At 47.2% G+C, this 22,866-nt stretch overlaps 1 protein-coding gene across 4 annotated transcripts in view; it reads left to right on the top strand.

Moving 5' to 3' along the window:
• Nucleotides 1–19,123, top strand: part of LATS2 (large tumor suppressor kinase 2) — a 76,606-nt gene extending 57,483 nt beyond the window's left edge. For 3 of the 4 annotated variants that reach the window (XM_081814714.1, XM_081814715.1, XM_081814717.1), the window contains 6 exons: nt 6,345–6,477; nt 7,863–9,274; nt 10,402–10,984; nt 12,037–12,219; nt 13,992–14,098; nt 16,761–19,123. In XM_081814714.1, the coding sequence (XP_081670840.1) occupies nt 6,345–6,477; nt 7,863–9,274; nt 10,402–10,984; nt 12,037–12,219; nt 13,992–14,098; nt 16,761–17,255 (2,913 nt within the window). In that variant the 3' untranslated portion in view covers nt 17,256–19,123. Of the gene's footprint in view, nt 1–3,937; nt 4,192–6,344; nt 6,478–7,862; nt 9,275–10,401; nt 10,985–12,036; nt 12,220–13,991; nt 14,099–16,760 lie in introns of all 4 variants that reach the window. The other variant, XM_081814716.1, reaches the window with a different exon arrangement.
• The last annotated feature ends 3,743 nt before the right edge of the window (nt 19,124–22,866 follow it).

The following is a 22,866-nucleotide window of genomic DNA, read 5'->3' as shown; positions in this document are numbered from 1 at the left end:
TCTTGTCAACCTCTATAGAGGAGGCTCTCCCAGGTATGCAAATTAGGTACTAGAGTAAAACTCAGGGGAAATAGTTTGATTTTTGTGGTCAGCATTTGTGCTTTACGTTCCCTTCAGCCTGTGGTTGGGTACAGCCCTTGTTTGTGCTTTATCTCCATCTTCCCACCCAGCGGGAGGCAGCCTGCCCAGAGCACCTCCTGGCCGCCTCCCCGCCTCGCTTGCTGGGCAGGCAGCCCTCTCTTCCTTTGTGGATCTCCTGGCAGAGTCCCATTCAGTCACTCTGCCACTCACCCAGCTCTTTCTAGTGTCAGACACTGGAACGGATACCTGACTGTCCTTCCCCTTCAGCTGGGACCACGTGCTTGCTTTAGGGCACGGCCGTCCTAGCACCCACGGAAGGGAGTAATATTTATGGGGCAGCCCTGGGTGAACTGGAGGAGCTCGGAGGTGTCTGTTGAGACTTGGTAAAAGGAACTCATGACAGTTCTCTTTCTAATTATGGTAAGAAAAATAAAGCAAAAAGTATTAGAAAGATTAAATATTGAATCTGTATCAAATCTACAAATATAATCTACGTTTGTCACCAGAGACACTTAAAATACCTCTGTGAACTGTGAGAGCAGACCCTTACATGGTGCTGTTTTGAAATATGTCATTATCTCTTTTTGTCTGTGGAGCGGCCCTCTTAGCCTTATTTCACAGGGAGGGAAACAAATGCTCAAAGTAGGTAAATAATTGGCCGAAGGGTACACAGCTACGTGACGGGGCAGGTGTGAAGCCAGGCCGCCTGGCTCCATGCTCCACGTCGAGGCTCTGTACTGCTCTGCCGTACCGCTGCCTGTTCTGGAGCAGGTTTTATGCTTGGATTGGCCATGCCCACTTCTAGATCAGGACTTTTAAATGATGGTGCGTGCTTGAGAAAGGAAGATGAGTGACCCAGCTCCTCAGCTTGGCTGTAGGGCCCGATGCCGGGCTTTAGCTTCATCCCCTTCCATCTCCTGGCGCTGGCCTCTTGCCATCCCCCTGACTGCACTTGTGTTTTTGCCTGTGCACAGGCTTTTCGCTCAGCCAGAGGGCACCAGCCCCCTTCCCATCCTCCATGTCCTGACGTGGCTGTAGGCACCCTTGCCGCACTCTGCTCGTGCCTGGCGTGTGGTGTGCGGCCCGTGGCGGTCACTAGCGAGCGCAGGGATGTGGCTTCTGTCTGTCATCCCCCTGGCAGCTTGTCCGGGAGAGGTGCCGCCCAATTGCCCGTGAGCTTTTGCTCCTTGCTGCTGACTGGGAGGCTGTAGGATGAACCCTGAAGTGTTTCCAGGGCCTTTGGTAGGATCTCTTTTCCAGGTAATAGTCCATTTGGTTTCTGTCACCCTCCGGCCTTCCCTAGTAGGAGGGAAATTAAGTACCTTGGAGCTGAGCCAGCTGCGCCACGTGGTGTACTGTGTGGGGTCTGTGGAGAGCCTAGCAGACAGGAGTCTGGGCTCCTCTGGGCCCCAGGTGGCGGGACAAGTCCCTACAAGTTGGGGAGAGTGTGGGAAATGAAGCTTCAGTGACTTTCTGGGACTGGCTTAAGGTCATCATTTGTCAGTTCCCATGTTCGGTTTCATTAGAAATATAGATAATTTATGGTAGTTTCCGTTTTTACTTTTATTTTCGTCAGAACCAAGTAGTTTCCATTGAAGTTTTACAGTGAAGATTGGATTCACGATTAGCTTTCGATCATATCAGCTCCTGCTCATTTTTGCTTCCACGCTGTGAGCTGTGAGCCGCCACTGTTTTGCCATGTCCACATCTCTGAGCCTCTCAGGTTCGAATTTCGGGTAGAAAGCCACCCTTCTGTCAAGTGCAAATCCCTGTGATAGGTACTTTTAGCTGTTGTTAGTTGCATCTTGGGGTGTGTTTTTTTTCTCCCAGTAATTTTCATTATGAATTTGATAAAGGGCTGATCAGTCATTAGTCCATTGGAAATTGGTAAGCAGTTTTGTGAAATGGGGATTTGAGACGAGACAGATAGACAGGGAGTGGGGTGGAAGGGGCCGTGGGACAGACAGACCCAGTTGGGGTCCAGGGGTGGTTGCTGAGGTCTGGCTGCCATGACTGGTCTGGGCACTGGGGGCCCCTGTTCACTCGAGCGGCCGTTGCAGCTGCTCCTGGGTGGGGGCACCTCTGCCCGCCCAGGGCATGGTTCATCCCCTCATTGTTTCCCTTGAACTCCATGCAAGCCCTGTTGTGCAACAAAGGAGGGTGGGAGGGACAGGTGGCCCACCAGCCAAGGGGCTCTCAGAGCCCAGATTCCTCCCAGATCTGCCTTGGAGGGCAAGGCTTCCCACGGAGCATTTCCATGGAAGGTATTCACGGAAAAAAAGCTATGTGGGAAGAAGTGACATGTCAGTCAGGTCCTAGTAATGGTTGGAAGAGGATCCCTTTGTTTTCACAGCTCCTGTGAATGAGGTGGTCCTTGTGGGGGGGGAGGGGCCACGTCACTTTAACTTTGGCCTTATTAGGTCACCCCTTTTCTCCCTCAGTTTTTGCTTTGTTTTCCTTTTCTCTATTATAGGCCTTTTTAGTTTGATTCCAAAGATATTTATTACTGAAGGTACTAAGGAAATCAAAATTAGCGAGACATTGCCCCTGTGCTCGTTGGGCGCCTAGACTAGTAGGGGAGACTTTAAATGCCCTGGGACAGATCAGTAATAGGAGTACAAGGTACAGAGGAGCATATGTGGGGGGGGGCGCGGTGCAGGGGTGGCACAGGGACCGGTAAGAGGAAGAGACAGTCCAGAAGCAGACGGGACATGGGTGTGTGCTCCCGGAGAAAGGGGCATGGGGGGCTGGCGTGTACTAGCCCGTGCAGGATGCACATAAATATGCCAGGGTCTGAGCACATACCATCCAGGAAAAGTGCCTAAGCTCTAGGGCAGAATTTGGGCATTCTTAGGTACATTAGAAATACTGTGTGTAATGGCACACTTGGCCCCACCATCACCCCTGACCAGTGTCAGGAGGGGCGTCTGACCTTCGGGGAGAGGCCCATGCCTTCTCCTACCAGGCAGCCAAGCCCAGCGCCTGGACACCTTGTGGGGATGCTGGAGGCAGCGGCTGCCGTCCTTCCTCTCTCTGCACCTCTCCCCAGGCAGGTTCCGAGCCAGTTCCCGTGGTGACACTCCAAGCTGCCGGCTTGGTGTCTGACAGCCGGAGTCATGTGGAGCTTCAGAGAGGTCGCACGAGCAACTGTGCGGGAAGCAGGTTGTGCGGTGGGATTGACGTCTGCTTGGGTCTGTTCGCAGTCCACAGCAGATGGTGAGGCTGGATGAGAGGCAGGGTGCTTATTCCCGGTGGATTTAGAAATGATCCTGGATTTCCTTCAGCTGGAAAACCTAGCTACACGTGTGTGTGTAGTAGCATCTTCCAAGGGTTAATGTGTAGAAACTACTTATTTGCCAAATGAGGGTGAGCAACGGACAAGGGCAAGACTTGACTGATCTGGATTTTTTTTTTTTTAAGAATTTATTTGTTTGACAGAGAAAGAGACAGCCAGAGAGGGAACACAAGCAGGGGTGAGCAGGAGAGGGAGAAGCAGGCTTCCCGCCGAGCAGGGAACCCGATGCGGGGCTCGATCCCAGGACCCCGGGATCATGCCCTGAGCCAAAGGCAGACGCTTAACGACTGAGCCACCCAGGCATCCCAAGGCCTGGATTATTTGACGATTTTTAATAAACAAGTTGCCTCGTTAGCATTGGTTAGGTTTTATGATTTGAAGCATCGCTGTGAACACAGTCATTATTTGTGGTCTCCTGTTGATTTTTCTTGGTTAAGTTCCTAGATTCAAAGCACAGTAAACGTATAAATCTTGAAGTCGTGGGTGCCAGTAAACAGGGAGTTTGAGAATGTATTTGTTTTGACTTGGTCCGCGAGTCAGCACTTTGCTGCTGTTCGGCAGGTGCTGAAGGAGTGAGCATGCCTGGCAGTCCCCCCTGGAGGAGACAGGAGCTGGTGGTCACGTTTCAGACAGAGCAGACTGCTGTGGTTAGGGTCAGCTCCCACGGGCACATATTTTGCTCCAGGGTGATCCTGATAAGATGCGGCCTTATACCGTGTTTTTCTCTGAGCTGTTGAGAGTTCTCTGCAGACATGACCTCATCGCATAACATAGCCGTGAAGTAGGGAGCTTGAAGGATTACCTCCCGTCTGCAGGTGAGGCATCGCCGTGTTCACTTCTGCACCTCTCTCTCAGTGGCCCCACCGGATTTGACGCACTTGCCCTTTCTGTCAGTCCAAGCTCTGCTTTCAAAACACAGCTCTGTTCTTACCGCCATTCTCTGTCTGCCTGCTAAGCTGCCTCTTCATGCTCTCCCCCCCGCCCCGCCCCCACACAGCCTCCTGCACCCAGCATGTCCCCACCCCCCCCATCTTGGGCCATTGGTCCCTACCCCCTGCCCTCCCTGCACTGTCTTGCCATGTCTGCTGGCATCACCAAGAATATAGGCACAGGTTGCAGCCAGTGTGCTTTGTCCTGCCATAAGGCGGGGATACGGCCAGGAATGGAAAACTGGATTTTAGTATTATATAATCAGAGGGATATTAAGCACTGAAGTTGTTCCAGTTGCTACATTAGGTGGGTGATACAGCCACAAGTGACGTGGAATTCAGGCCCCACCAGGTTCTCCCAGTCCCAGAGGAGGAGACAGACATATGGACGGACAGATTCGTCTCATGAACGTCATGGGTGTGTGATGCCCTGTCACAGGGCTGGCGGCAGCACAGTGGTCAGTTCTGAGTTAGTCTGGAAAAGCGCTGGTTGGGGAAGCCAGGGAGCTCGGTGCCTTCTCAGTGTCTGGGACGAGTACGGATTTTCCAGAGTGGCCCCTTGGATAGCACAGCCACCGTCTTTCTGCCCAGAACAGCCCCGAGCTTCCTTCTCGTCGTCCTGGGGTCTTCCTGCACCCTCACCCCTGTTCTCTCCTTTCTGAGCCACAGGATTTCCTTTGCCATGCTTTCCTACCCCTTATGCCCTCAGCCCCCCTCTCAGCTCCTGCCACCACCCCTTCTGCATTTTGTAACTTCCTCCCCACTTGCCTGCCCCTCTCCCCCTCACAGTGCTCAGTGTCCCCTTCCACAGAGTCCCCATTTGCTGCCTCTGCCTGTTCTGTCCTTGTCTCCAGGAGGCCGGCCTCTGCCATCCTTCCTGTTTGCCCACAGCTCTGCTGAGCCAACCAACAGGCACCTTGGCCCTTCCAGTCTCCCGTCCGCTCTGGCCTGTTTGATCTCCCCAGCCTGAGACTGCCTCCAGCTCTGCTTACCGTCTCTCTGCCCCAAACTGGTCTTCTCACTGCCCCATGTGCCCTGTTGGAAAGCCTCCAGAACCGGGCAGTGTCTGGCCCCAGCCTGTGGCTCCGTCTCTGCTGTCTCTCGTACCCCTGCCGGCTGCCTGCCACTCCGCCCGTTCTCTGCACCCCTGGCCTCTGGTCCGACTGTTCCCCCTGCCAAGAATGCCTTTTCTCTCCTGGGCTCTCCATCTACCCAAATTCTGTCCGTCCTTCGGCAGCCAGCCGTGCCTCCATCTCTTCCACCAACGGTGCCTGGTGCCCCCTCCCTCAGCAGGGGGAATCCATCTCCTCTGACCCTCGTCCCTCATCGCTGACCCTTGTCCACTGTGTCTCCCGTGGTGGTCCCCAGCTTCTGTCTCTTGTTCATCCCAGAGGCCATTTTAGGGTGCTTGTCCTGTGTTGGGCACTGCTCCGGGGGCTCCTTTGGGACCTGGCTTCTCTTTCTCCCACTAGATCAGGAGCCCAAGTGCAAGTTCCCAGCTACCATAGCCAGCACAGGGCATTCAGCAAGCTCTTTACAAATGACTCTGGCAACCCTTCCCTCCTCCGGTGGGGGGCCGGGGTGGGCAGGCCACACCTTCTCCTTCTCCCAATTAGCCTAGGGGTCAGCTGGGGTTAAAGCTAGGGTCTCTGACTTCAACCATTCTTCACATTAAGCTGTTCTAGTTTTAGGTTTACCCACAAGGCAGAATCTATCAGTACAATCACAGAAGTCTTCTACAGAGAAGCACAACTTAAGATTCTTTCAGGTCCACCATCAGAATTCCAGTGTGTTTGTGACATACCCTAAATAGCCTACAGTCTAGTGTGTGTGAGGCTTTTGTCGTGAGGCACCTGAGGACATGGGGTCAGCTCTGCTCAATCTGGGACTCGTCTGCAGCACTTGTTGCAGGACCCCAGCAGGCACAGAGGGGCGGATGTCACACGGTCCTGACCAGGGCGGAAACGCAAGTGTGGCTTTGTTTTAGGATGACAGGCAATGATACCACCCACTGAAGCATCCGTGTGCTTTCCTCCCAGGAGATGGCAGGCAGGGCTCTGAAGCAGACTGGCAGCCGGAGTATCGAAGCCGCTCTGGAGTACATCAGCAAGATGGGCTACCTGGACCCGAGGAACGAACAGATTGTGCGAGTCATTAAGCAGACCTCGCCAGGTGAGCTCAGACGTGCAGCACTGTGGGTGGTCGACAAACACAACTCCGTTTGCAGCAAGGGAGGTCCAGTGTGGCCCCAGTCAGCACGTTACCTCTTGGCCGTTTGCCTCACTGCTCTTACCGGTGAGCTGGGCCTGCCCTGCTCTGCATTTGGGCCCTGTGAGGGGAGGCGGCAGGTGGCAGATCACGGGACTTACCTGGGTCCGGAAATAACCTGTGGTACTTTCCAGGGGGTGGCAGTTATATACATGTTTTGCTCTATGAAGATTGAAAAATTCACTGGATATTAAAGTTAGGCAACCCAGCAGAGTGAGATCTAAAATGTTCTTTTTACTCTCTTGGGCCTGTGAGGGAGTCTTTGAAAAGGGAGGTTTATTTCATTGACTTTTTTTTTTTTTTTAAAGATTTTATTTATTTATTTGACAGAGAGATAGGGAGAGCAGGAACACAAGCAGGGAGAGTGGGAGAGGGAGAAGCAGGCCTCCCGAGGAGCAGGGAGCCCGACATGGGACTTGATCCCAGGACCCTGGGATCCTGACCTGAGCCGAAGGCAGATGCTTAACCACTGAGCCACCCAGGCGCCCCTTTCATTGACTTTAAAACGCACATTTTCTCACACTGTTGCTGCAGAGCAGGCTGACAGGCACCTCTCCAGGCTGGAGGCCGTGGCAGTGGCGCTAGGACAGCCCCTCAGTGTCCCCTGGGAAGGGCCAGAGGCACCAGCACCCATGCTCTGCCTCGCTGGCTATTGAATGTTTCTCTCTGAGGTTGGAGCAGATGGGACAGTGTTTGCTACCTGAGGTCCCTGGGCATGATAAGAGACTTCAGGTATTTTAGCAAAAAGAGCTTTCCTTATTTTGTGAAAGATCTTTGTAAAACCCACTTCACCTGGTGAGTGAGAAGTTGTATCTTTGTTGTTAAGAGGACACAGGCTCTTGTTTTCTTGTTGATGGAAGATCCTTAAATGACTGCCTGCTGGCTCTCCATGTCCAGATGCGTAGAGTCCCAGGGTCTGTCTTGGAGCACAGCTCCACAGGGAAACGCAGGCCCTTGTCTGTAAGGACTTCCTTCTATGTTTGCCTTTGACGTGTACTTGCTGATGCATCTTCTTAGCCCAGGAAAACAGTCCTTGTTTGGCTGTGCTTCTGCGCTGGGTGATGTCTGTAGAGGTTCTTGGCTGTGTCGGCTAGCCCCGTGAGGGGCCCCGGGTGGGGCAGAGCCTTTGACCCAGAAGGTCGCCCGTGTCAGAGGGCCTTCCAGAGGGCCTTGGGTCATTGAAGAGCCTGTGCAGCAGTGTCAGCCCCGAGGACACCGCCAGCGACAGGGCCCAGAGCCAACTGAGCAGGTTTCCCTCTAATGCCGTGTCCTTGTTCTTTGCTCTGCAGGAAAGGGCATCGCACCAGCCCCTGTGCCACGGAGGCCAAGCTTTGAAGGAACAGGCGACCCTTTCCCCCCCTACCATCAGATGAGTGGAGCCGCCTATGAGGGCAGCAACACGCTGGAGGAGGTGCCTCGTCAGTACATGGACTTTCTTTTCGCCGGAGGCACTCACGGCGTGCCTGGCGGCCATCAGCACCAGCCCAAAGGCTATGCTGCAAACATGGAGGCCGCAGGGTTGAACTTCCCAGTGGGTGGCCCTGGGGGCCAAGCCCTCCCACTGCAAGGCTCCCACTACAGGCCACACCTGCTGGTGCCTGGGGAGCCACTGGGCTATGGCATCCAGCGCAGCCCCTCCTTCCAAAACAAGGAGGCAGGAGCATATGCAAACCTTGCTGCCAAGGGCCCAGCCGTGCAGCCGGGGGCGGGCCACGCGTTTCCGCCCACGGGAGCGGCGACAGGGCTGTACGTGCCCCACCCACACCACAAACAGGCCCACCAGATGCACATGATGGGCTCCCGGGGCCAGGTGTTCACGAGTGACAGCCCCCCGCAGAGTCTGATCACACCCTCCAGAAACAGCCTCAATGTGGACCTGTATGACCTGAGCAGCCCTTCTGTCCAGCAGTGGCAGTCCTCTACCCTGTCCCGCCGTGACTCTCTTCAGAAGCCAGGCCTGGAGGCACCACCCCGCCAGCACGTGGCGTTCCTGCCCGAAGGCCCCGTCCCCAGCAGAACCAACTCCTTCAACAACCACCAGCAGCCAGTGGCCGTGCCCATCCGGGCAGGAGTGCCCAGCAAGACGGAGCCTTCCATGCCCTCCCCCAACACCATCACGGCTGTGACGGCCGCCCACATCCTGCACCCAGTGAAGAGCGTGAGGGTGATGCGGCCCGAGCCGCAGACGGCTGTGGGGCCCTCCCACCCGGCCTGGGTGCCAGCGCCCACCCCCGGGGTGGAGAGTCTGGACTCCAAGGATGAGCACCCTCTGCCCCTGGGGGGCGCCAGTGCGTACCCGCTGGACGTGGACTATGGCAGCCCAGACCTGAGGTGCCCGCCCCCACCGTACCCCAAGCACTTGTTGCTCCGGAGTAAGTCAGAGCAGTACGACGTGGACAGCCTGTGTGTGGGCATGGAGCAGAGCCTCCGAGGCGGCCAGGCTGCCGAGCCTGCCGAGAGGAATGACAAGAGCCACAAAAATACCAAAGGGGAGAAAGTGGGGAAGGATAAAAAGCAGATTCAGACCTCTCCTGTTCCTGTTCGGAAAAACAGCAGAGATGAAGAGAAGAGGGAATCTCGCATCAAGAGCTACTCGCCGTATGCATTTAAGTTCTTCATGGAGCAGCATGTGGAAAATGTCATAAAAACCTACCAGCAGAAGGTCAACCGGAGGTTGCAGCTGGAACAGGAAATGGCAAAAGTAATTTCTCATTATATTCTTATCATTTGGCCCTGGCTCTTTCCTAAATTGGTAGTGGGAATTAACGGCAGAATTCCTTTTTTGTTTCTGCTTTATGCACCTTTATTACAAATGATTCGTCTCACAGGACAATGGTGCGGTTATAGGGCGAACACCTTGCAGAAATGACAGATGTTTCAGGCTCCCTTGCCCCTTCTCCCTGACTCTGAGGGGAGCAGTGAGCACAGAGCAGGACGCAGCCAACAGGCAGATTACCAGATCGATTTTTATGGTGTGTCCTTATTTGTTCACAAAATTTGTCAAGTTTTGCTGACTGGTGTTTAAACATTTTGAAAGAGTAGAAACAAAGTTTGAGGTTTTATAATTTGAAATTGTGGTATTTATAAAGAAAAATATATCTGGGAATGATCTGTTTATCCTTTAAGTTTATAATTAGCAAATAATATATACCTATTTTTTAAAGATCTTATTTATTTATTTGCAAGAGAGACAGAAAGAGCACAAGCAGGGGGAGGGGCAGAGGCTAGAGGGAGAGGGACAAGCAGGCTACCCTTCGAGCAAGAAGCCTGATGCGGGGCTCAATCCTAGGACCCTGGGATCATGACCTGAGCTGAAGGCAGACACTTAACCAACTGAGCCACCCAGGCACCCCAGCAAATAATATTTTAAATGTACATTAGTTGATACTTATCTGCTAGAGAAGGTAATTCATGAAATTTAAATCACACAAAGCCAATCATTTCAAATTCTAAAAACCAAATCTGTGCTCTCCCATTTTCATTGACTTTTCTTTGTTCCCATTTTCCCTGAGCTATTAAATTATTAGATTGTTCTTAGAGTTCTAGGAACTTTGTGGTCCCCCCCCTTTTTTTTTTTTAACGGATTTTTATTTATAGAGGTTCCCTTTAGAGCCTAAAGTCACCTGTTTTGCCTTCCCTTTAGATTCCAGATTTGTGTCTACATAAGCATATAAAGAACAAAACCAGTTGTTGTATTGCTTATAGTATACTGGACCCATTCAGTGTTCTTATTTCTATAAATTAAGTTAGGACCCTTACGTCTCCCGCCCCACCTATTTCCTACCATGGGCTCCTCTAACGTGACTTCCTTGTTTTCCTTCTCCGCAGGCTGGACTCTGTGAAGCTGAGCAGGAACAGATGAGGAAGATCCTCTACCAGAAGGAATCTAATTACAACAGGCTGAAGAGGGCCAAAATGGACAAGTCCATGTTTGTGAAAATCAAAACCCTAGGGATTGGTGCCTTTGGAGAAGTGTGCCTTGCTTGTAAGGTGGACACTCATGCCCTATATGCCATGAAGACCCTGAGGAAGAAGGATGTCCTGAACCGAAATCAGGTGGCCCATGTCAAGGCCGAAAGGGACATCCTGGCCGAGGCAGACAACGAGTGGGTGGTCAAACTCTACTACTCCTTCCAAGACAAGGACAGCCTGTACTTTGTGATGGACTACATCCCAGGGGGCGACATGATGAGCCTGCTGATCCGGATGGAGGTCTTCCCTGAGCACCTGGCCCGGTTCTACATCGCAGAGTTGACTCTGGCCATTGAGAGTGTCCACAAGATGGGCTTCATCCACCGAGACATCAAGCCAGACAACATTTTGATAGATCTTGATGGTCACATCAAACTGACAGACTTCGGCCTCTGCACTGGGTTCAGGTGGACTCACAATTCCAAATACTACCAGAAAGGTATTGTCTAGACGTGCCACGGCCACCTTCTACATCTAGAGAGAGCTGAACCATCTAAGGCAGCTCCTTCCCATCCGGGTGGCTCCGGATCATTTTGAAATTATCTGTTTTCCATTATTTTATAATTTGGCATGACATCCTTTTCTCCCTGAAACAGTAGTATGATGTGTGGGGAAAAAAAAGGTTTTTTTTTAAATTAATGGATTCAAATTTTACTATAGTATTTTTAGGACAGTAGGCTATGGGGTGTCATGGGACCTTGGTTGGGAACCATCACTCTGCCCTTATAAAATGAGCCTTAAAAAATAAGTCTCACAACCTCCCAAGTGTCCTCTCTTCTAGCTAACGTGAATCTATAGGTATCTATAAGTACAGGTATAGGTTAACTCCATCTTCTGCAGTTTTGCTGGCCATTATGTTACTTGTGACTCAGTTTCTTGACATTGTTATTTTAATACCATGGCTCAGGCTTCTTTTTTTTTTTTTTTTTTTAAGTAATCTCTACACCCATTGTGGGGCTTGAACTCACAACCCCGAGATCAAAAGTTGCACGTTCTATTGACTGAGCCTCATGCTTCTATTTTTTAACTCAAAACTAACCCTAAATCATTTAATCCATTCCCATTTTCTGGCATTAGAGTCACTTTTGTTTATATTTTTTAAATCCTCTTATGCTTTTCCATGTTAATCTTGAAACATGTCTTGTCAAACAGGTAGTAGACTTTGGCCAGAGTGCTATGCCTGATACCCCCACAGTTACCTGAGCTTTTTTCCCTGTGCATCACACTGTCACCCCACACCACGCCCAGCTCCTGTCATCGCTTTATCCATCGTTCTTAGTGTTTGTGTTACCTCATGACTTGAGTCTCAGACCCAGGAATCATGGGCCACCCCTACAGAGCAGTTGGGAAGGATTCTTTCTCATAACATGTCAGGAGCTGAACTGAATTACTTTCCCCTTTGAAGTTGTGGATTTGTTGCATCGCTGAATAGTGGAAATACACTTTGTTTTTTATTCTCTTCTTTCCCTGCCCCTGATTCCTGGGTGAAAGGGAGCCACATCAGACAGGACAGCATGGAGCCCAGCGACCTCTGGGACGACGTGTCTAATTGTCGATGTGGAGACAGGCTGAAGACCCTGGAGCAGAGAGCCAGGAAGCAGCACCAGAGGTGTCTGGCACACTCCCTGGTTGGGACCCCAAATTACATCGCGCCGGAAGTGCTCCTCCGAAAAGGTGCGTGCTTCCGGCCACAGCCAGCTGCGCAACTGGCGGCCATCTTGACTTCAAACCTTTGGGGCCAGATGACCCCTCAGAGTCTCTCCAGCTCCAGCTTTCCAAGACTCTGAATGTTCTCATTGTATTTTTGTACTCGTGGAAGCCCGAGAGGAAATTATTTCCCTAACAAACAAACCTCCAGCATATCTCTCGTCTGTTTTGCAGCTGCCCTTGCTTCTGGGGTGAAAGAGGACACACACGCACCATTAGACCTGTCTCACTAGCTCCTCCTTTGGCTGGGCTAGATTGGGTATAGGGTGTGGGCTTTCTGTGTAGAACCCAAGAGAATCTCGCCACAACTGATTTTGACAGAAACAACTCTGAGGGCACAGGGACACTCGTCATTCTGCCTAAGCCATACATGTTCAGGCTCCTAGCTGCTTGCAGCATATCCAGCTGGTTAGGAAGTATGACAGAACACAAGTATTATTTCCCTCCCGTTCTCCCCTGTTAGTCCAGAAGTGCTGGAAGGTGAGATGTGGGGACAGTGGTATGCATAAAATTAAAAGTGTTCAGTAAAATCGGTCTGTGCGGATGTTCTCTCAAATACGCATTTGAGTACAAGAGAAACCTTACAGTGAGTGTGGGGCTCATAGCAACAGTGCAGTAAATCCAGAGATTGGTGGTCTGTCTTTTCACATGTGCTGTTTCAAGTCTTTCAAGTCTGATCAAGTCACTTTCCTTTGTTAGCTGTGGAAATCCAAAGCAAATCACTTAACCGCTCAGAGCCACAGGCCTAACAGTAACTACCTTGAGAGGTGGTTGTGAATATCGGCCTCGCTGCCCTGGAAAGGTGTCATTCTTTCCTTCCTCTCCCAGTGGGAGGTGGGAGGTGTCTCCAGCACCCTGACATGTGCCACAGTCCCGGAACGAGGGGTTGGAGTTACCCTTCGGCCTCCAGTGCCGGGCCAGGTTGGGAGGAGGTGGGGTGAGGGGAGAACAGAGCTAGCAAATACTGCTGGCGGGTCTTAAGGCCCAGTTCAGGCTTAGCAGGCATCAGGTGACATCAAGACTGGAGCATGGCTGGGACTGGGCTGCAGAGCTCCAAAGGAAAAGTGGGAGAAAATAGAAGAAAAATGGACCTGTCCCACCACCTCGGTGAGGCTGGCCCTGTCTGACCAAGCCGCAGGGTGCCCTGCCTCAGCTCCTGCGTCTTGGGAGCTCCGTGAGCAAGGGCCTGGCTCCGTGAGTGCGTCACACTGTGTCTTATTAGACAGTTGTTTCCTTTGCCAAAGGGCCCCCTTTCCCCTCCTCTTCTCCATATTCCTCAACTTCTTCCAAAACTGACTCGGCAGGCCTCCCCAGGAAGTCCTCGCTGACAGGTGTAGCGCTTTCTGTTTTCCAGTTAGTCCTATTTTAATCGATGTCTTTGTGTGTTCTTTAAGAACTTAAAATCCTGGTTCGTAGCGTTACTAAGAGTTACAATAGGCTTTTAAAGTTAGAAAGTCTTACTACAAAAGCATCCTGTGTTTGTCACAGACTAATGTAGAAAATAAGAGAATACACGACGACTGGCGCCGGCCTGGCAGGTGCCCCACGCAGCCTTCTATAGTGAGGCACACGCGCAAGGAGGCGCGTTTTATGTAGGTTGGTTTTCTTTTACGTAACATGTATGCTGCTTGAACATGCTTTCCCCCTTAACAGTCTGTTAGCATTTGAGGATTTCATAAAATTCTTCTCTGAGAAGAATACATGCCTGTGTTGGAACTGAGTGAGACTTTGTCTTTCAGGATACACTCAGCTCTGTGACTGGTGGAGTGTTGGCGTGATTCTCTTCGAGATGCTGGTGGGGCAGCCACCCTTTTTGGCCCCTACTCCCACAGAAACCCAGCTGAAGGTAGGAATTAACTAGCCCATGCATCTGCTTGCTGCAAACACACATGGTTGTCTGATGAACCCATGAATCTCTGGTCGGCATTTGATCTTTCATTCTGAGTAGCGTAGGAGTGTCCGTTGTATATTTGTAAAGTTTTATTATTATGACCTATAGAAAAAGTTTTATTTTAATAAGTAAACCCACAAAGTTAGACCTGTGTTTTGATGTATATGTATATCTGAAGTTTTACTTGAACCATTGGCCATCCGCCATCTTGAACCATGAGCGGTGAGAAACAGTAAAGGGGCGCTGTACATCTGGTCTCTGCTGCCACATGCCTACCTTGCAAAAACCACCGAGAACTTTATGAACTAGACCTAAAGAAATCAGTTATTTCTTTGGATGTTATACTACATTATACACTATCTGATTACTGTTTGCAGATTATCAGCTCTGTGGTTGGGCTAGTTGTACATATTTCTAATATCAATTGGAAAGAAATAATTACTCTCAATCATTTAATGCTAAATAATTAGTTTTAGAATGAGAGATTGATAGCCATTATTCTCTGAAATAAATGATTTGATTACTTAAGAAGGACTGAATAGAGAATCTGATGAAATCTTTGGAGCTTCTTTGAACAGTGCACTTAACCACCAACATAGGTGTTTACTAACAATTCTATGAAGTACTCATATGTCCCAGAGTCCATGTTAGACCCTAAATTAATAATCCCTTATTTAGAAAAACCCTAAATGAAGGCTTAGTTTTCACTCTGTTAACAGTAAAAATGGAATTTGACATTATCTGTATCCTAATTGAATTGCTGAACCATTCTCTAACTTGCCTGCATGATAATAACCCAATGTTTCTATTGTGATAAAGTTTACCATTTTAACCATTTTTAATTTTACAGTTCAGTGGCATTGAGTGCATTCACAGTGTTGTACAACTATAACCATTACCTATTTTCAGATATTTTTATCATCCCAAACAGAAACTGTACCCATTAAGCAATAACTCCCCATTCCTCCCTCCACCAGACTCTGTAACCTCTCTCTGACTTTCTGTCTCTGTGAAGTCGCCTAGTCTAGAGCCCTCATGAAAGTGTAATACCGTATTTGTCCTTTCATGACTGGCTTATTTGACTTAGCATAATGTCTTTGAGGTCCATCCATGCTGTAGCACCTGTCAGAATGTCCTTCCTTTTTAAGGCTGAAGAATATGCCAGTGTATGTGTACAGCACATTTATTTATCCATCATCTGGTGATGGTCACTTGGGCTTTTTCTACCTTTTGGAGTGAACATGAGTATGTATACAAGTATCTGTTTGAGTTCCTGCTTTCATTTTTGCGGTTATATACCCAGAAGTGGGATGGCCAGATCATATGGTCATTCTATGTTTAACTTTTTGAGGAACCACCAAACTGTTGGCCCCAGTGGCTGCATGATTTTGCATTCCCATCATCCATGCACGAGGGGTCCAGTTTCTTCACATGCTCATCAACACTTATTTTACTTGTTGTTGTTATTTTAATAGAAGTCATCCTAGTGGGTGTGAGGTGGTATCTCATTGTGGTTTTGATTTGTATTTCCTGATGATAGTGATTGAGCCTCTCTTCGTGTGCTTATTGGGCATTTGTACATCTTTGGAGAATGCCTGTTCCAGTCTTTAGCCCTTTTTTAATCAGGTTGTTTTTGTTGTTGAATTGTAGAATGTATTCTGGACGTTAATCTCTGATCAGATATATGTTTTGCAAATATATTCTTCCATTCTGGGGGTTACCTTTCCATTCTGTTAATAGTGTCCTTTGGTGCACAAAAGTTTTAAATTTTGATGAAGTCCATTATATATATTTTTTGTTGTGTTGCCTGTGCTTTTGGTATCCAAGAAATCATTTTCGAATCCAATGTTATGAAGATTTTTCCCTTTGTTTTCTTCTGTGACTTTTACAGTTTTAGCTTTACTAAAACAACTACTCAAGTTCAAACCAGCCCTCCCACCCATACGCCCACCTGCCTGCATGCCTTACCAATGCCCTGTCACCCCAGCCTGTAGCCTGATGGTTTGGCCTTGCTTTATTCTAAGTATAAATAATAGAGAGTCCCTTAGGTTTTCTCTTCATAGTAGTTGCTTTTCGTGACAAATGTATTTACTGAATATCCCGATGGCTGGTCTGTGCAGTTGACCGTCACGAACATAGGCCAAGGCCATAGGGTCCATCACCTTTATTCTTCTCTGTGAGGTTGTCTTTTTTTTTTTTTTTTTAAACAAAACCCCAGTTGACCATCTCTTGGCCATAATAAGTACTGAATGAGAACCATGATGGTTCAATAGAAATCTGTTGCCATAAGCTAAAGAAATGACTCACAGATGAGCGGCCATTTCATTTTTATGGAAACCACACAATTCTTTTGCTAAACTGTATTTCTGATAGTCTCTTTTGGTTTGTTTGGCTTCATCACCCCCTGCCTCAGGCTGTGAGCCCCCTACTAAACCGCGCCGGCCTTTGATGGCTGCTCAGCTCTGCAACTGCTGCTCCTAGATCTAGTCTAACTGTTCTCCCGTCGTGGAAGTAAAATTATTTAAAAGCCACGTCATCACACACTATCTCAGAACTGCCCTAAATGGGCCTTAAAACGTGAAAAGAAACGAAAACTTTGGTTCTGTTGTCTCTTCAGGTGATAAACTGGGAGAACACGCTCCACATTCCAGCCCAGGTCAAGCTGAGCCCCGAGGCCCGGGACCTCATCACCAAGCTGTGCTGCGCTGCCGACCACCGGCTGGGGAGGAATGGGGCCGACGACCTGAAGGCCCATCCGTTCTTCGGGGCCATTGACTTCTCGAGTGACATCCGGAAGCAGCCGGCCCCCTATGTCCCCAAGATCAGCCACCCCATGGACACCTCAAATTTTGACCCCGTAGATGAAGAAAGCCCTTGGAACGATGCTAGTGAGGACAGCACTAAGGCCTGGGACACACTCACCTCTCCAAATAACAAACACCCTGAGCATGCATTTTATGAATTCACTTTCCGAAGGTTCTTTGATGACAATGGCTATCCCTTTAGGTGCCCAAAGCCTTCAGGAGCAGATGCTTCACAGGCTGAGGACTCTGATTTGGAAAACTCTGATATGGTGGATCAGACTGAAGGTTGCCAGCCAGTGTACGTGTAGACAGTGACTCGCCGTCCCCGACACTCTGCTTCTTCAGAGGTCCAGGGGGCCCAGAGCCGGTTTCCTAACAGGCCTGATGGAGAGTCGAGGTCAGCTTTGTTCAAGTTAGTCCGTTGGTTACTTCACTTGAACTTCTGGTCTTCACCAAAAACCCCCAAAACAAAAAAGCTTTTTAAAAAAGGACTCAAGTCTAGCAGATTCTGGTTGATGGGAGTGGGGGCAGGTGTCAACATTGCTTTGAATTGGAATTGGCTTTTGAGGACCTTCACTGCATTAAGACCATATTTTTAAAAATTTAGTACAGTTTAGAAAGAGCACTTATTTTGTTTATAGCCATTTTTCTTACTAAATTATAGGGATTAACTTTGACAAATCATGCTGCTGTTATTTTCTACATTTGTATTTTATCCATAGCACTTATTCACGTTTAGGAAAAGACATAAAAACTGAAGAACATGTGATAAGAAATCTCTGTGCAATAATGTGTAAAAAAAAAAAAAAGATAACACTGTTCTGTTATTACTGATACCATTTTATTCACACAATGGTTTTTGTTTTATATTTTTTTCCCACATTTCAAAATTGTGATATAATGTTAAAAGCTGCTGCTTTTTTTTTTTTTTTTTTGCTTTTTGCATATTATAGTATACTAGAAAGTGTGAGCAAGGTGATTATGTGGGTGTGATTTCAGATGTCTGGTGTGTAGAGTACTGCATGAGCAGGGTTTTTCTATTATAAAATTACCATATCTTGCCATTCACAGCAGGTTCTGTGAATATGTTTTTACTGAGTATCTTTAAATGAGATGTTCTAGACAGTTTGCTGATAACGTATCGTGTGGGTGACTTCTTCGCTATGATTGTATCCCTTACTGTTTTGTTGAAGAAATGCAGATGTGTAACTGAGAAGCGATTTTTGTGTGTGTGTCTTGGGTATGATTGGATTCTTTGGGGGGTAAACTTAAACATTTGTCATATACTAAACTCGTATACATCAAAAGGGATTAATTTAGCTATGCCAAAAAATTTAAGTTGCTCGTGGAACTCAGTCCATCCCGCTCGTCGGTACCCTGTCGCTGGCCTAGCTGATATGTGGAACCCAGCGTCCGCACCACCGGGCGGTCTGCCCAACACCGTTCCTGCTGTCCACACAGACAGCGGAGGTGTTCTTCCCATGATGAAATCTAATGCTCTCCTGTTTTCTTTTCTTTTTTTTTTGGTGTGCTTTGAAGTATCAGTCTTAACTTGGTTTTAAAAACACACTTTTCTAATCTTTGTAAAACAGCAAGGATTATTCAAAGTGACATTGGAATAAAAAAATAATTAAGCCATACGTATTTTCTTAGAGGTGTAGATGTATATATAACTACATAGATAAACACACAAAATATTCCTTATTTCAAATTAGTATGATTCCTATTTAAAGTGATTTATATCTGAGTAAAAAGTTCAATTCTTTTTTGCTTCTTAAAAATCTGACGCGTCATATTTTTCATTATATTATTCCACATATTTTTCCTTGAATTTTTTAGCATAATGTATCCATTATTTAGTATATATCTAGGCAACAACACTTAGAAGTTTATCAATGTCTAAACTAAGAAAAAGAACAAAAAACAAAAAAAGCAATTCCTTGTGTACTGGTTTACATTTGTATGAATGGCAAATTCTGAAGTCTGCTGTGCTTGTATCGTGACTGTCAGTATTTCCGCTATTTTATAGTAACGCCCCGTTATTTACAGCGCTCTGACATACTTTCATGTGGTAGGTTCTTTCTCAGGAACTCGATTTAACTATTATTTATTGATATATCATTGCCTTTGAAAAGCTTCTACTGGCACAATTTATTATTAAAAGTTTGAATCCAAATCCTTTGGTGTCATGTCGTCCTGGAATTTGTAACTTCCTGCTTGTATCAGTGTGTCTCAGGGATCCGAATGCAGCCAGGACTGCCACCTGCTGATGGAAGGCACTACCACGAGAGGGAAGGGAGAGAAGCCTCCCCAGACAGGGATCTGGCTCAGGGACAAAGGGTCAGGTGTGGGAAAAATGGGTTTTCAGGTTATACACAGAAAGTCCAGGGCAGGGTGTGGTTCTGTGACCTAGCTTCTCTTCCATGAGCCGGTGACAAAATACACCTCACTAGGATCGTCAGGTGTGGGATATCAAATACGTATGGTAGGTGATAAAATAAATCCTGATCAGGAGCTGATTCCCCCCGCATGAGATGCTTAAACCGAGAGGACCACTGTAACACCCTGACCTCTGGGGCGTTAGCGCATGTGGGGCGCCTGGGTGGCTCAGTCAGTTGAGCATCTGCCTTCGGCTCAGCTCATGATCCTGGCTTCCTGCTCAGCGGCTCATGATCCTGGCTTCCTGCTCAGCGGGGAGTTTGCTTCCTCTCCCTCTGCCACTCACCCGGCTCGTGCTCTCTCTCACTTTTATTTTAAATAAAATCTTTTAAAATAAATAAAAATAAAATGGTTGGTGGAATTTGCAGAAAATACTTTGTTTTCTTTCGGTTCATCTTTTGAGTAGTTAAAATCACATGGTTTAAAAATCAAAACACGTAAAAGGATATACAATAGAATGTCTCCTACTCCTTTTCCTAGCCATTCAATTCACTACTCACAGTTTCTTGTGTGTCCTTAGAGAAATGAAACTTTATGCATACACAGCACAAGAAAATGCATACACGTGCACATTTTACCTCTTTTACACAAATGGGAGAACGTTATGAATACTTTCTGCATCTGTTTTCTTCACTTGGCAATCTAAGCACTCGTCATGCTTTATTATACTATGTGGTATTTCATCACGAAGGTGTATTATAATCAGGCCAAGTCCCATATCACTGGACATTTTGGTTTCTGACCTTTTTCTATTATAAATAATGCTGGAATAAATAACCTCTATAGCCATCATTTTGTGCATGTGCAAGTGCATATATACGATAGATTCCTAGAGGTGGAATTGCTAGGTCAAAAATTAAGTGTATTTGCAATTTTTATTGCCAAATTGCCCTGCAGAGATCTTGGGAGAAACTCTTCTCTGGCTGTCAAAGGCCCTGACCATTTTTCACATGGACTATTTCTCAGGATTGGGTTTGCAGTGAGCAACCTTGAGGGGTGAAGTAATGTCTCCCTCCCAGACAAAAAAAAGCAAGCTTGCTTATTGCTTGCTATAAAAGGGGTAGATTCCTCAGGCTCAGTGTACCTTAGCAAAATCCCTCTGGGTCTCCTGTGCTTCCCCTGTGGGACTTGGGGGCAAGGAGATTCGTGCAAACACACTGATGCTCACGCTGCTTAATGTACTGTGAGTAATAAAGTCCTGCGTGCCTGATCCTGGAGTCCCTTGTCTTATTTCAGGGTTCATGATAGAGTAACAGGCTAACTTCTTAGCTTATAAGTAGGGTAAAAACAAACCTTAGACCTGAAAACAGGTATTATGCCAATATATACCTCCCAAAGAAATACATGGGAGTATTTACTTACTGCTTTGCCAACTGCACAGTATATTATCAACCTTTTTGATCTTTGTCCATTGACTAAGTTAGAATACATGTGTGTGTATCTTGATGTACTTTGACATTCCTCTCATTTTGAAAGAGGTTGAGCATCTTTGTGTATGCTTAATATTCATGTGCATATCCTTAAAAAGTAACGGTTCTAATTTTATGCATCATTTGAGTGTTCGTCTCTAAGAGAATCCTGAAAGATTTCCATTCACTTCCTGCTCTTGGACTTCTCTTCCTGCTCAGCTAAAGTGAATTGTTTAACTGGGCCGATGGCCAAACAACAGATTACTGAGAACAGACACTTCTGTGTTTTGACAGATTCCATAGGAGGTGAATACTCTGCTCAGAACAGTGCAAGGACACAGCCAGGCCTAACTTCAACATATCTGTGGTCATTGCTAGGTGTGATTGGAGTGCGTTGAGGAAACAAATGCTTACTACATTCCTTCAAAGTTTCCTTCTTCGCACTTGGCATGTTATGTGTCCCTTGATAAATCTAAATGCAAATCTCAAAGAGAAAAACAGTAGCCATCATGGCTGGCTTCCTCTGAACCTCCTATGCTCTGACCCATTATTCAGTTGCAAAAAAAAATTTTTAAGATTTTTATTTATTTGAGAGAGAGCACAGGCAGGGAGGAGGGGCATAGGGAGTGGGAGAAGCAGACTCCCCGCTGAGCAGGGAGCCGGATGTGGGGCTCGATCCCAGGACCCTGGGATCATGACCTGAGCCGAAGGCAGACACTTAACTGACTGAGCCACCCAGGCACCCTCAGTTGCAAATTTTTTAAATGGAGTTTAAAAACTCATAATACTTCCTCCAGATTCTACTTATGAACTTTAAAGCCCAGTACTTAGCTAATAGTTTATTTCCCCTGGCAAAATTCAGCATAATAAAAGATCTTTGCTATTAAAGTGCATATTTGTAAGTAGTACTGTGCTGGTATTATTAACCAGTAATTATATTCTTTTCCATCAGTAAAGAACTTTTCCTTAGTAAGAGAATTTTCCATTTCCAAAAGTGGAAGCTTAAACTTAGTGGACAAAATGTGCTTATTCATCATAGAAAGGAAGAAACATTTTATTGTTATTGAACACTGGGATGAAATACATATGGCCCACTGTTAAAGGGAGAAAACTAGCTTGAATGGCAACTTTTGTTTTTCTTTTGCAACTCACATCAGACAGTGTTCTAATTTTTGTTCCCATTATTACTTTAGAAAACTCAAGAGGAAAAGGAGAGCCTACCGTATTTACTGATAGTTTTGCTCACCATATTCTTTCTTCCTGATATTCTTAGGATTTTCATCTTTTCCTATCTTTTTAGAAAATGCCCTTTAAACTTATTAAACTCAACACCCAAAGAACAAATGAAACAAGAATGGAAAGAATAAAGCAAATGAACAAATAATCCAGTCAAGAAATGGGCAGAAGACATGAGCAGACATTTCTGCAAAGAAGGCATCCAAACGGCCAACAGACACATGAAAAAGTGCTCAATATCACTCAGCATCAGGGAAATCCAAATCAAAACCTCAATGAGATACTACCTCACACCAGTCAGAATGGCTAAACTTAACAAGTCAGGAAATGACAGGTGTTGGTGGGGATGTGGGGAAAGGGGAACCCCCTACACTGTTGGTGGGACTGCAAGCTGGTGCAGCCACTCTGAAAAACAGTATGGAGTTTCCTCAAAAAGTTGAAAATAGAGCTACCCTATGACCCAGAAATTGCACTACTGGGTATTTACCCCAAAGATAATTGGGGCGCCTGGGTGGCTCAGTTAGTTAAGCAACTGCCTTCGGCTCAGGTCATGATCCTGGAGTCCCTGGATCGAGTCCCGCATCGGGCTCCCCGCTCGGCAGGGAGTCTGCTTCTCCCTCTGACCCTCCCCCCTCTCATGTGCTCTCTCTCATTCTCTCTGTCTCAAATAAATAAATAAAATCTTTAAAAAAAAAAACAAATGTAGGGATCCAAAGGGGTATGTGCACCCCAATGTTTATAGCAGCAATGTCCACAATAACCAAACTATGGAAAGAGCCAAGATGTCCATCGACAGATGAATGGATAAAGAAGATGTGGTGTATATATATACAAT

The sequence above is a fragment of the Leptonychotes weddellii genome, chromosome 3 (assembly GCF_054177405.1).
Source record: "Leptonychotes weddellii isolate Sample4059 chromosome 3, ASM5417740v2, whole genome shotgun sequence".
In the NCBI taxonomy this organism is placed as follows: domain Eukaryota; kingdom Metazoa; phylum Chordata; class Mammalia; order Carnivora; family Phocidae; genus Leptonychotes; species Leptonychotes weddellii.
The sequence above is the reverse complement of the archived record's forward strand: the minus strand, read 5'-3'. Positions and strand labels throughout refer to the sequence as shown.